Below are 14,637 nucleotides of genomic sequence, written 5' to 3'. Positions count from 1 at the left end.
GACCTACCACCCTGGCCATCGGTGATTAGACTCAACCTATAATCTGGTGGGGAGCAGTCTTAGCTCAAGAAGGGAACCTGTACTGGATGGGGATCCGAATCAAATGATCCTCTCTCTTAAGAGGTTTGCAGAAAGAGGGAGAAGTTGGTAGCAGGTGCTAAGGCAGAATGACATTCAGAGGTAGTCAGAATAAAGAGCACTAGAGTAGCTGAGTGTGGGTGATGGCAGACAGCTAGAGCTGATCTAGTGAGTCCTCATACTGGAAGAAGAAAAGTCTCTGCCACTAGCATCATGAGGCATCCTGAGTCACCGTTTGGGGAAAGAACTATTTTCCAGACTCAAGAGGCCTGGCTACAGGACAGTCCCTGGATCTCCATGGGCCTGGCACTGTGATTACAACCTGGGTCTATGTGAACCTTGAGGTGAAGTCATCCGTCATTGATTTAGTCTGAGTGAGCTTCCAGACACGCATTAGCAACTATCAAAAGAACTGTATTGTTCAATCAACAATCAACCAGCATCAGTTTATATTTCAATACAAATATTTTGAGAACGGTCACTTCTTCCAATATACCTTCAAGACCCAACAGTGGTGAAGCTTAAAAGCAGACAATAGCTGCAGATGGCATGATTTATGGGGAGTGCATCTGGCTTGGCTTTCCATGCTGATGTTGTCTTGTTAATATTCACGATCCTTACCCCAAATCTCATGAGCACTTCTCTTTAGCCCCCATCAACTTGTTCACATTCATGACCTTGTTTTCTATCTGACAGTGAGATTCTGACACTCCTGGGGGTTTTTTTGTAAGTGTGGGTTTTTTTTTTTTTTTTTTTTTTTTTTTTTTTTTTTTTTTTTTTTTTTTTAGCAAAACACTGGAAAATAAAACTATTATGTTAGCTGGAGTCTTCTACCACCATCTCCTTCCTAAGAACTTTGCCCTGTCTTTGTTGGCTTTTGTCTGCTTCCCTGGGCCAGCTGACAACCAAACAAAGGCAACAGTGGTCTGGCCTCCTTTTCAGGCCCTGCAGAACATGCCATACTAGTCAAGGTTTGCCACTAAAGTGTTTAATTTCTTCTGAAATTTAACTAACATGACTGCTGACCCACCTCCAAGGCACACTGCTGACCTCAACCAAAAATTATGTTGTACTTTTCTCATGCCTGGGACTTGGGATGGCTAGGAAAATTGCAGTGACCCCTTCACCAGGACTCTGATTTTTTGGCCATAATTATTAGGAAGACCTAGAAATATTTAAAACTTTATTTTGAAGAAAATAATGTTTCCTCATGTGTGAAACTGTTAATGTACTATTCCTAAGTCTCTCTCCACCATACCAGATCTTGACAAAGCCTGTTAGAGAATCTAAATGATGAAGTTTGCCATATACTAACCTAGCTACTCATTAAACCTTAAGTTGTTACTACCCCATGGGCCCCTCTAGTACAAAATTTAATTCCTCTCAGTCCCCCACCACCACTCTCCCCCCAGCACAATGCCTGATACATGAAAAAGAAATAATAGAATGACAGAAATAATGGAATGACAGAGGGAGAGAGAAAAGGAAGAGGAGAGAGGGCTGGATGAATGAGTGAACATTAGGACCACACATCAAAAATGTAAATTTCATGCTATAAAATCTGAACACATCCAAGTTCCTTGGTGGCTCATCAGGTTATGAATCCAATATTTACAATAAAAACTAACCAACATAAAAGGAGAAACTGATGGGAATACAATAATTGTAGGAGACTTTAACACCCAACTCATATCAATGGATAGATCCTCTAGACAGAAAATCAATAAGGAAACTGATCCTAAATGACATAATAGAAAAGTTTGACTTAATTGACTTAATTTTCAGGACATCACATCCAAAAAAATTACAGTATAAGCTCTTCTCAAGTGCACATGGAACATTCTCAAAGATTGACCACATACTGGGGCACAAAAATAACCTCAACAAGTTTAAGAGTATAGAAATTATTTCAAGTATCTTCTCTGACCACAATGGCATAAAAGTAGAAATCAACCACAGGAAAAGAAATGAGAAAAAAACTGATTACATGAAGACTAAACAACATGCAACTAAAAAACCAATGGGTCAATGAGGAAATCAAGAAGGAAATTAAAAAATACCTTGAAACAAATGATAATGAAGACACAACCTCTCAAAATCTATGGGAGGCTGCAAAAGCAGTGTTCAGGAGTTCCCGTCGTGGCACAGTGGTTAACGAATCAGACTAGAAACCATGAGATTGCGGGTTCGGTCCCTGCCCTTGCTCAGTGGGTTAACGATCCGGCGTTGCTGTGAGCTGTGGTGTAGGTTGCAGAGGCGTCTCAGATCCCGCGTTGCTGTGGCTCTGGCATAGGCTAGTGGCTGCTGCTCTGATTTGACCCCTAGCTTGGGAACCTCCATATGCCACGGGAGCGGCCCAAAGAAATAGCAAAAAGACAAAAAAAAAAAAAAAAAAAAAAAAAAAAAAAAAGGAGTGCTCAGACGGAAATTTATAGCGATACAGGCCTTTCTCAAAAAAGAAGAAAGATCCCAAATTGACAACTTAACCCTCCACCTGAACGAATTAGAAAAAGAAGAACAAAAAAGACCTAAAGTCAGCAGAAGGAAGGAAATTATAAAGATCAAAGAAGAAATCAATAAGAGATTCAAAAAACAATAGAGAAAGTTAATAAAACTAAGAGCTGGTTCTTTGAAAAGGTAAACAAAATTGACAAACCCCTGGCCAGACTCACTAAAAAGAGGAGAGAAAGAACTCAAATAAATAAAATTATAAATGAAAAAGGAGAAATCACAACGGATACTGCAGAAATACAAAAAACCATAAGAGAATACTATGAACAACTATACGGCAACAAGTTTGACAATCTGGAAGAAATGGACAATTTTCTAGAATCTTACAGCCTGCCAAAACTGAATCAAGTAGAAACAGACCAACTGAACAGACCGATCACTAGAAATGAAATTGAAGAAGTCATAAAAACACTCCCTACAAATAAAAGTCCAGGACCAGATGGCTTCACAGGCAAATTCTATCAACCCTATAAAGAGGAACTGGTGCCCATCCTCCTTAAACTCTTTCAAAAGGTTGAAGAAGAAGGAATACTCCCAAAGACATTCTGTGACACCACCATCACCCTAATTCCAAAACCAGACAAAGATAACACCAAAAAAGAAAACTATCGGCCAATCCTTTTGATGAATATAGATGCAAAAATTCTCAACAAAATCTTAGCCAACTGAGTCCAACAACATATCAAAAAAATTATACACCATGACCAGGTAGGGTTCATCCCAGGTTCACAAGGATGGTTCAACATATGCAAATCAATCAACGTCATACACCACATTAACAAAAGAAAAGTCAAAAATCATATGATCATCTCAATAGATGCAGAAAAAGCATTTGACAAAGTCCAACATCCATTCATGATCAGGACCCTCGCCAAAGTGGGTATAGAGGGAACATTCCTGAACATAATCAAAGCCATTTATGATAAACCCACAACAAATATAATACTCATTGGGGAAAAACTGAAAGCCTTCTCCCTCAAATCTGGAACAAGACAGGGATGCCTACTCTCACCACTGCTATTCAACATAGTTTTGGAAGTCCTAGCCACAGCAATTAGACAAACAAAAGAAATAAAAGGCATCCACATAGGAAGAGAAGAGATAAAACTGTCACTGTATGCAGATGACATGATACTATACATAGAAAACCCTAAGGACTCAACCCAAAAACTACTCGAACTGATTAATAAACTCAGCAAAGTAGCAGGATATAAGATTAACATTCATAAGTAAGTCGCATTTCTGTATACCAGCAATGAAATATTAGAAAAAGAATATGAAAATACAATACCTTTTAAAATTGCACCTCACAAAATCAAATACCTCGGAATACACCTGACCAAGGAGGTAAAGGACCTATATGCCGAGAACTATAAAACTTTCATCAAAGAAATCAAAGAAGATGTAAAGAAATAGAAAGATATTCCATGTTCATGGATTGGAAAAATCAATATTGTAAAAATGGCCATACTACCCAAAGCAATTTACAGATTCAATGCAATCCCTATCAAATTACCCAGGACATTTTTCACAGAACTAGAACAAACAATCCATACATTTATATGGAACCACAAAAGACCCAGAATCGCCAAAGCAATCCTGAGAAACAAAAACCAAGCAGGAGGCATAACTCTCCCAGACTTCAAAAAAATATTACAAAGCCACAGTCATCAAAACAGTGTGGTACTGGTATCAAAACAGGCAGACAGACCAATGGAAAGAATAGAGAACCCAGAAATAAACCCTGACACCTAAGATCAATTAATCTTTGACAAGGGAGGCAAGAACATAAAATGGGAACAAGAAAGTCTATTCAGTAAGCATTGCTGGGAAACCTGGACAGCTACATGCAAAGCAATGAAATTAGAACACACCCTCACACCATGCATGCAAATAAACTCAAAATGGCTGAAAGACTTAAATATACGACAGGACACCATCAAACTCCTAGAAGAAAACACAGGCAAAACACTCTCTGACATCAACATCATGAATATTTTCTCAGGTCAGTTTCCCAAAGCAATAGAAATAAGAGCAAAAATAAACCAATGGGACCTAATCAAACTGAAAAGCTTTTGCACAGCAAAGGAAACCAAAAAGAAAACAAAAAGACAACTTACAGAATGGGAGAAAATAGTTTCAAATGATGCAACGGCCAGGGGCTTAATCTCCAGAATATATAAGCAACTTATACAACCCAACAGCAAAAAAGCCAACAACACAATGGAAAAATGGGCAAAAGACCTGAATAGACATTTCTCCAAGGAAGACATACAGATGGCCAGCAAACACATGAAAAAATGATCAACATCACTGATTATAAGAGAAATGCAAATCAAAACAGCCATGAGATACCACCTCACACCAGTCAGAATGGCCATCATTAATAAGTCCACAAATAAAAAGTGCTGGAGGGGTTGTGGAAAAAAGGGAACCCTCCTGCACTGTTGGTGGGAATGTAAACTGGTACAGCCACTATGGAGAACCGTTTGGAGATACCTTAGAAATCTATACATAGAACTTCTATATGACCTCGCAATCCCACTCTTGGGCATCTATCCGGACAAAACTCTACTTAAAAGAGACACGTGCACCTGCATGTTCATTGCAGCACTATTCACAATAGCCAAGACATGGAAACAACCCAAATGTCCATCGACAGATGATTGGATTCGGAAGATGTGGTATATAGACACAATGGAATACTACTCAGCCATAAAAAAGAATGACATAATGCCATTTGCAGCAACATGGATGGAACTAGAGAATCTCATCCTGAGTGAAATGAGCCAGAAAGACAAAGACAAATACCATATGATATCACCTATAACTGGAATCTAATATCCAGCACAAATGAACATCTCCTCAGAAAAGAAAATCATGGACTTGGAGAAGAGACTTATGGCTGCCTGATGGGAGGGGGAGGGAGTGGGAGGGATTGGGAGCTTGGGCTTATCAGACACAACTTAGAATAGATTTACAAGGAGATCCTGCTGAATAGCATTGAGAACTATGTCTAGATACTCATGTTGCAACAGAACAAAGGGTGGGGAAAAAATGTATCCATATAAGTATTACTTGATTGCCTTGCTGTACAGTGGAGAAAAAAAAAACCAATGGGGAAATCAAAAGGGAAATTTAAAAATACCTTGAGACAAATGATAATGAACGCAACCATTCAAAATCTATGAGATGCCACAAAAGCAGTTCTTAGAGGGAAACTCATAGCTATAACAGGCCTTCCTCAGAAAAGAAGGAAAATCTCAGATCAACAACTTAACCTGCCACCTAAAAGAATTATAAAAAGAAGAACAAAACCTAAAGTCAGCAGAAAGAAGGAAATCATAAAGATCAGAGAGAAAATCAATAAACTAGAGATTCAAAAAACAACAGGGAAAAAAATCAATAAAACCAAAAGCTGGTTCTTTGAAAAGGTAAACAAAATTGACAAACTTCTGGCTAGACTCACCAAGAAGAGGAGAGAAAGAACTCAAATAAACAAAATAGAAAATGAAAAAGGAGAAATCTCAACAGATAATACAGAAATCCAAAAAACAAAAAAACAAAAAAGAGAGAGAGAGAGAGAGAACACTATGAACAATTATATGCCAACAGATTTGACAACCTGGAAGAAATGAAAAACATTCTAGAGACATACATTCCAGCAAAACTGAATCAAGAAGAAATAGATCAAACTGAACAGGCCCATCACTAGAAATGAAATTGAATATGTAATAAAAACACTCCCTACCAACAAAAGTCCAGACCATATGGCTTCACAGGCAAATTTTACCAGATATATGGAAGAAGAACTTATACCCATCCTTCTTAAACTTTTCTGAAAGACTGAAAAAGGAACACTCCCAAAGACATTCTATGAAGCCACCATCACCTTAATACCAAAACCAGACAAAGATACTACCAAAAAAGAAAATTATAGGCCAATATATTTGATGAATATAGACACAAAAATTCCCAACAAAATTTTAGCAAACAGAATCCAACAACATATAAAAAAGATCATATGCCAGGACCAAGTGGGATTCATCCCAACTTCACAAGGATGGTTTGACATACACAAATCAATCAACATCATATGCCACATTAACAAAGAAAAGTAAAAAACCACATGATCATTTCAATAGATGCAGAAAAAACATGTGATGAACTCCAACATCCTTTCATGATAAAAACTCTTTACCAAAGTAGGTATAGAGGAACGTACCCTAACATAATAAAAGCCATTTATGACAAACCCACAGCCCAGGAATTCCCATCATGTCTGAGTGGTAATGAACCCAATTAGTATCCATGAGGATGTGGGTTCAATCCCCATGTTTGCTCAGTGGGTTAAGGATCACTGTTGTTGTGAGCTGTGGTGTGGGTTGCAGGCAAGGCTCAGATCTGGCATTGCTGTGGTATAGGCTGGAAGCTGCAACTCTGATTCAACCTCTAACTTGGGACCTTCCATATGTTATGGGTGTGGCCCTATAAAGCAAAAAAAAAAAATTCACAACCAATATAATACTCAATGGAAAAAAGGGGAGCAAAAAGCCTTCCCACTAAAATCTGGAACAAGACAAGAATGCCCACTCTCATTGCTTTTATTCGACATAGTATTGAAAGTCCTAGCCATAGCAGTCAGATAAACAAAAGGAATAAAAGGTATCCAGGAGTTCCCGTGGTGGTGCAGTGGTTAACAAATCTGACTAGGAATCATGAGGCTGTGGGTTCAATCCCTGGCCTTGCTCAGCGGGTTGGGGAACCAGTATTGCCGTGAGCTGTGGTGTAGGTTGCATATGTGGCTTGGATCCTGAGTTGCTGTGGCTCTGGTGTAGGCCCATGGCTACAGCTCCTATTGGAGCCCTAGCCTGGGAACCTCCATGTGCCCATGGGAGCAGCCCTAGCAAAAGCAAAAAGATGGGAAAAAAATGTATCCAAATTGGAAGAGAAGAAAAATTGTCACTCAATGCAGATGACATGATGCTATATATATAGAAAACCCTAAGAACTCCACATAAAAACTATTTGAACTGATCAGTGAATTAAGCAAAGTAGCAAGACACAAAATTAACATTCAGAAACTGGTTGCATTTCTGTATACTAAGAATGCAATATTAGAAAAGGAATATAAAAAGCCAGTACCTTTTAAAATCACATCCCCAAAAATTAAATACCTAGGAATAAACTGACCAAGGAGGTGAAAGATTTATAGGCTGAGAACTATAAAACATTAATCAAGGAAATTAAAGAGGATTCAAAGAAATGGAAAGATATTCCATGCTCCTAGATTAGAAGAATTCTTGTCATTAAAATGGCCACACTACCCAAAACAATCTACAGATTCAATGCAATCCCTATTAAATTACCTATGACATTTTTCACAGAACTAGAAAAATCCAAAAATATATATGGAACCAGGACGTTCCCATCATGGCTCAGTGGTTAGCGAACCTGACTGTATCCATGAGGATGTGGGTTCAGTCCCTGGCCTTGCTCAGTGGGTTAAGGATCTGGTGTTGCCGTGAGCTGTGGTGTAGGTTGCAGATGCAGCTCAGATCCCATGTTGCTGTGGCTGTGGCAGAGGCCAGCAGCTACAGCTCCAATTTGACCCCTAGTCTGGGAACTTCCATATGCTGTGGGTGTAGCCCTAAAAAGACAAATATATACATACATACATACATATATATATATATATATATATATATATATACACACACACACACACACATTAAAAAAAAAAAAAAACCAGAATTGCCAAAACAATCCTGAGGAACAAAAACCAAGCAGGAGGCATAACTTGCCCAGACCTCAGGCAATATTACAAAGCTACAGTGATCAAGAAAGTGTGGTACTGGTGCCAAAACAGACATACAGATCAATGGAACAGAATAGAGAACCCAGAAATAAACCCAGACACCTGTGGTCAATTAATCTTCATCAAAGGAACCAAGAACAACAACAAAAAAATATTCTCTTCAGCAAGTGGTGCTGACAAAACTGGATAGCTCCATGTAAATCAATGAAACTGGAACACACCATCACACCATGCACAAAAATAAACTCAAAATGGCTTAGAGACTTCAACATAAGACAAAACACCATAAAACTCCAGGAGGAGAACACAGGCAAAACATTCTCTGACATCAACCTTTCAAACATTTTCTTAGGTCAGTCTCCCAAGGCAATATAAATAAAAACAAAAATAAACCAATGGGACCTAATCAAACTGACAAGTTTTTGCACAGCAAAGGAAACCATAAAAAAAAAAGACAACCTATAGAATGGGAGAAAATAGTTTCAAACAATGAAACTGATAAGGGCTTAATCCTCAAAATATATAAACAACTTATAAAACTCCACAGCAAAAAACAAAAACAATAATCCAATAGAAAAATGGGCAGAAGACCTGAATAGACATTTCTCCAAAGATATACAGGTGGCCAACAGGCACATGAAAAAATGCTCAACATCACTAATTGTTAGAGAAATACAAATAAAAACTACTATGAGGTACCACCTCACACCTGTCAGAATGGCCATCATTAACAAGTCAACAAATAACAAATGCTGGAGAAGGTGTGGAGAAAAGGGAATCTTCCTTCACTGTTGGTGGGAATGTAAGCTGATACAACTACTATGTAAAATAATATGGAGGTACCTCAGAAAACTAAATGTAGAACTACCATATCACCCAGCAATCCCATTCCTGGGCATCTATCCAGACAAAACTTTCATTCAAAAAGATACGTGCACCAATATGTTCATTGCAGAACTATTCACAATAGCCAGGGCATGGAAACAAACTAAATGTCCATGGAGGGATGAATGGATTAAGAAGATGTGGGAGTTCCCGTCGTGGCGCAGAGGTTAACGAATCCGACTAGGAACCATGAGGTTGCAGGTTTGGTCCCTGCCCTTGCTCAGTGGGTTAACGATCCGGCGTTGCCGTGAGCTGTGGTGTAGGTTGCAGATGCGGCTCGGATACCGCGTTGCTGTGGCTCTGGCGTAGGCTGGTGGCTACAGCTCCGATTCAACCCCTAGCCTGGGAACCTCCATATGCCGGGGGAGCGGCCCAAGAAATAGCAACAACAACAACAACAACAAAAAGACAAAAAAAAAAAAAGAAGATGTGGTATATATACACAATGGAATACTACTCAGCCATTAAAAAGAACAAAATAATGGCATTTGTAACAACATGGATGGAACTAGAGACTCTCATACTAAGCGAAGTAAGTCAGAAAGAGGAAGACAAATACCATATGATATTACTTATATCTGGAATCTAATATACAGCACACAAATGAACCTATCTACAGAAAAGAAACAAACTCATGGACATGGAGAACAGACTTGTGGTTGCCAAGGGGGAGGGCGTGGGATGGACTGGGAGTTTGGGTTTAGTAGATGTAGACTATTGCATTTGGAGTGGATAAGCATTGAGATCCTACTGTATAGCATAGGGAACGATATTTAATCACTTGTGATGGAACATAATGGAGGATAAAGTGAGAAAAAGAATATATATATCTATGGCTAGGTCGCTTTGCTGTACAGTAGAAATTGTCAGAACATTGTAAATCCACTATAATAAAAAAATTTTTTTAAAATAAATGACAGTCCCGTGGAGGGGGGGGAAATTAATCCAATATTGTCACTGCTGTGGCTCAGATTGCGCTGTTGCATGGATTCAATACCTGGCCTGGGAAATTCCATATACCACAAGGCCAAAAAAAAAAAAAGGGAGTTCCCATCGTGGCGCAGTGGTTAACAAATCCGACTAGGAACCATGAGGTTGCGGGTTCGGTCCCTGCACCTTGCTCAGTGGGTTAACGATTTGGCGTTGCTGTGAGCTGTGGTGTAGGTTGCAGATGCGGTTCGGATCCCGCGTTGCTGTGGCTCTGGCATAGGCTACAGCTCCGATTAGACCCCTAGCCTGGGAACCTCCATATGCCGCGGAAGCAGCCCAAAGAAATAGCAAAAAGACAAAAAAAAAAAAAAAAACACATCTATTACCAGGTAAAAAAGCTGATGATGCACAAACTGCCTATCTTAGTCCTGACTTTCCTGACCCCCAGGAAAATCCTTCTTTTTCAGGCCTAATAATCCTTTGAAATATGTAAATTTTGCAATGTGAAAAAATACACTAAATCATCAAAGTTCTTGGCCTCTAAGAAGGACCAGAACTGACCCGCTTGTGTCTATAACAATGGGGCTATTCTCTTCATATTTTTAAGGAAATGTTTGGAGATGTCACTTGGCTGTGTGGTTTTACTGGGTGTCCTCTTAAATGCCCCCCGCTAAGAGTTATGCTAGAACAGAGCTACACTAACTATAATAAGCACATGAATTACTTTTAAGCTAAAATTTAAATGTTAAATTATGTAGCTGAAACTTGAAAAAAAGAGTGACTCTTACTAGCCAAACAGCTCTATTTTAAGAATTGGCAACATCTCTATCTAGCTTTTCCAATGTGGTTGAAAATTTGTACATACTGCACTTTCCAGTATTTCAGTAAAGTTCAAAATAAACATGATTAACATGCAAAATAAAAGCTAATTTTTATTGAGGAGATTTCCACAGAAGTCAGATGTCTCTGAACTAGATTTTAGCAGGATTGACCTTGCAGACATCAACAGTGAGAACACTATCCCCAACAGCTCACATAGCAAGCTGACATTATGTAGGTAAAGTCATCTCTAACGTGGCAAAAGGCCAATACCATTTATACTGAGAAGGATACCACTCCCTCACAAGTGAAGGGACACCTTCATAGAGTTGTTTTCTAGAGCGAGGACATAGAAAATAAACAACAAATTCAATCAATTACCTACTGTGTTAAAAGATTATAGATTCTAGGAAAAAGACAAAGTGCTACAAGGTTGGGGCTGGACAAAGTGTTGGAGACAAGTAGTATTAGGTAGTCCAGGACTGGCTTTGTTTAAAAAGGTCAGAGTTGACTAAAGACTTGAAGGAGAGGAAGCCTTGAAGAAGTGCTGTGAGATTTCTTTTTTAAACGAGTCTTGCCCCCATGACAAGATAAACTGGCTCCCAGGATCCCAATAGAGAGAGAAGGGGATGAAAAGAAGATAGGCGATCAACTAGACCTGAAAGAAGATGACTTTTTGTGGATATCAGGAAAAGTCAGGACTAAGATAGGCAGTTAGTGCTTCATCAATTTATTACCTGATAATGGATGTGTTCGGCTTTTTGGTTTTGTTTTTGGTTCTTTTCTGGCCATGTGGTATGCAGAAGTTCCCAATCCAGGAATTGAATCCATGCCACAGCAACAACTGGAGCCACAGCAGTGTCATCACTAGATCCTTAAGCTGTTGAGCCACCGGGGAACTCAGATATGTTCAGATTTTATAGTATGAAATTTACAGTTTTGATGTATGGGCCTAATGTTCATTCATTCATCCATTCATTCATTCTCTGCTCTTCATCAGAGTAAGATGCTGGCCTTGGTTCCCAACCATGCATGTCAGAGTTGTTTGTAAGCTAGGACAAAAGCAGGTGTTCTAATGACAAAGTCCCTTCTCTTTCCACAGCTCCCAGCTGCCTCTGTATTAACTTGGGGTCCCTGGCATCATCCTCCATGGATAACTGTAAGAGAAGATTTATACCAGGTCCATTCTTATTAAATAAATATGTATAACCATACTTGAGATACAGCCATGGTGATGAAGATTGATATCAGGTCTTATTTACATATGTGCAAAACTGAACTTTGATTTGAGAGTTTTACCATGGGGCAGACTTAAATCATACCTACAAATGATAATTTTCAGCAGGTTGTGGGATTACCCAACTCTCTGTCTCCTCAGTTGGGCTGTTATAACAAATTACCACAGATTGGAGTTCCCATCGTGGCACAGTGGTTAACGAATCCGACTAGGAACCATGAGGTTGCGGGTTCGGTCCCTGCCCTTGCTCAGTGGGTTAATGATCCGGCATTGCTGTGAGTCGTTGCAGACACAGCTTGGATCCCGAGTTGCTGTGGCTCTGGCGTAGGCCGGTGGCTACAACTCTGATGTGACCCCTAGCCTGGGAACCTCCATATGCCGAGGGAGTGGCCCAAGAAATAGCAAAAAGACAAAACAAACAAACAAACAAACAAAAAACAAATTACCACAGACTTTGTAGGAACCACTTTTTTCTCACAGTTCTAGGGGCTGGGAAGCTCAAGATCAAAGTTTCGGCTGATGAGTGTCTGACAGGGACTGGCTTCCTAAATTGCAGATGGCTGTCTTCTTGTACCTTCAGGCAGCAACAAGCAGAGGGAGGAAGCAAGCTCTCTCAAGACTCTTCTTAAAAGGGTACTAATCCCATCCATGAAGGTTCCACCCTTATGATCTAATTATCTCCCAGGGCCCCACCTCTTAATACCATTGCATAGGGGATCATGATTTCAACAAACATCAATGCCAAGGAGACACTGACATTCACTCCCTAACACTGTAAAAATCATTTTAACAATATTATAAACTTAAAATAACTGTAAATCTATATTTGCCTATACACCATGATTTCATCATTCAGATGCTGTTTGCACTTTCAAATTAAAAAAACCCTCAGAGTTCCCATCATGGCTCACCGGAAATAAATCTGACTAGCATCCATGAGGACAGCGGTTCTATCCCTGGCCTAGCTCAGTGATCTAGCATTGCCATGAGCTGTGGTATAGGTCGCAGAAGTGGCTCGTAAATGGCATTTCTGTGGTTATGGCCTAGGACAGCAGCTGCAGCTCCAATTCAACCCCTAGCTTGGGAACATCCATATGCCACAGGCATGGCCCTGAAAAGATAAAAACGAAAAACAAAAAACAAAACCTCTATAATGTCTCCTTTCTCTTTGGGTCTCCATCAGGGCTGTCAGAGACCTGGTTAACCTTGGCCCAAAATCCTAGTGTCAGGCTGAATAGATAAAAGCCCTCCATTTCTTTCTAGGTGTTCTTGCAGTTTACTTTTTCTCACTGATTCCACATTCCCTTGTTTGCTCTGGCTCCCATCTCCAACCCAAGTGTGTTCAGAGCCTAGCCCTTCTATTATCTGCATGTATGTTAAAATACAAAACCATTTTAAAGTGTTCAATTGAGTGATATTAAATACATTCTCAGTCTTGTACAACTTGTACCACTATCTAGTTCTAGAACTTTTTTTAATCACCTCAATCAGAAACCCCATAACCATTAAGTAGTCAAACCACATTAAACACTAGCAACCAACAGTAATCTGTTTTCTACCTCAATGAATTTGCCTTGTCTGGTTATTTCCTGTAAATGGGATACTACAATGATACATTTGGCCTTTTGTGTCTGGCTTCTTTCACTTCAGAGTGTTTTCATGGTTTGTGCATGTTGTAACATGTAACAGTACTTCATTCCTTTCAATGGCAAAATAATGTTCCATTATATGGATGTAAACCACATTTTATTTGTCCATTCCTCCAGTGATGGACATTTGGGTTACTTCTAATATTCATGTACAAGCTTTTTGTTTGAACATTTGTTTTCAATTCTTTCCTACATTTTTTTTCTTTTTTTAAGCTTCTCATTCCAAGCATGATATGAAGAGGGTAACTTTGCTGATGACATAGGAGATCATGAAGAGGAATCATGAGGTGTCACATTACAAATGAGCTTCTTCCCACCATTCCTCTGGCTACAGATGCTTGGTCTCCTGCAGGGGCCACAGACAGATCTCTCATCTTTTCACTCAGATTTGTTCTCTCAGTGAGGTTCCTTGAGGTCTCATTTTTTTTAACCCCAAGAAACTTGGTCAAGGAAATTCCTTTAAACAAAACATTCCTCTTGCTGAAAGGAATTCTGCTGAATATAATTTCATCTTGTTACATAAAGACCTTTGTAGAACTGGCATAGGGCAATAAATTGATAAACCCAAGAAGTTAGAAATCACACATGGATTTACTATGATAAAGGAAAGGACACTCACTGCCTCACAAATTTCTGCCCCTCAGGCAACTAACTGGTTAATTGTGTACTATTAATCAATAAAATTGGGACTTAAATCAAGAAAAGTATCT

The 14,637-nt window shown here is 39.2% G+C and overlaps 1 protein-coding gene across 5 annotated transcripts in view; it reads left to right on the top strand.

Annotated features, from left to right (window-relative positions):
* The window catches only part of SCFD1 (sec1 family domain containing 1), a 156,477-nt gene that overhangs the window by 121,976 nt on the left and 19,864 nt on the right, over positions 1 to 14,637 (top strand). For 3 of the 5 annotated variants that reach the window (XM_021099904.1, XM_021099899.1, XM_021099905.1), the window contains one exon: positions 12,144 to 12,266. In XM_021099904.1, coding sequence (XP_020955563.1) covers positions 12,144 to 12,236 — 93 coding nt within the window. In that variant the 3' untranslated portion in view covers positions 12,237 to 12,266. Of the gene's footprint in view, positions 1 to 12,143; positions 12,267 to 14,140; positions 14,180 to 14,637 lie in introns of those variants that run through there. The other 2 variants (XM_021099900.1, XM_021099902.1) reach the window with 2 other exon arrangements.

Source organism: Sus scrofa, chromosome 7 (assembly GCF_000003025.6).
Source record: "Sus scrofa isolate TJ Tabasco breed Duroc chromosome 7, Sscrofa11.1, whole genome shotgun sequence".
In the NCBI taxonomy this organism is placed as follows: domain Eukaryota; kingdom Metazoa; phylum Chordata; class Mammalia; order Artiodactyla; family Suidae; genus Sus; species Sus scrofa.
Note: the sequence above shows the minus strand (reverse complement) of the source record. Positions and strands in the feature narration are given on the sequence as shown.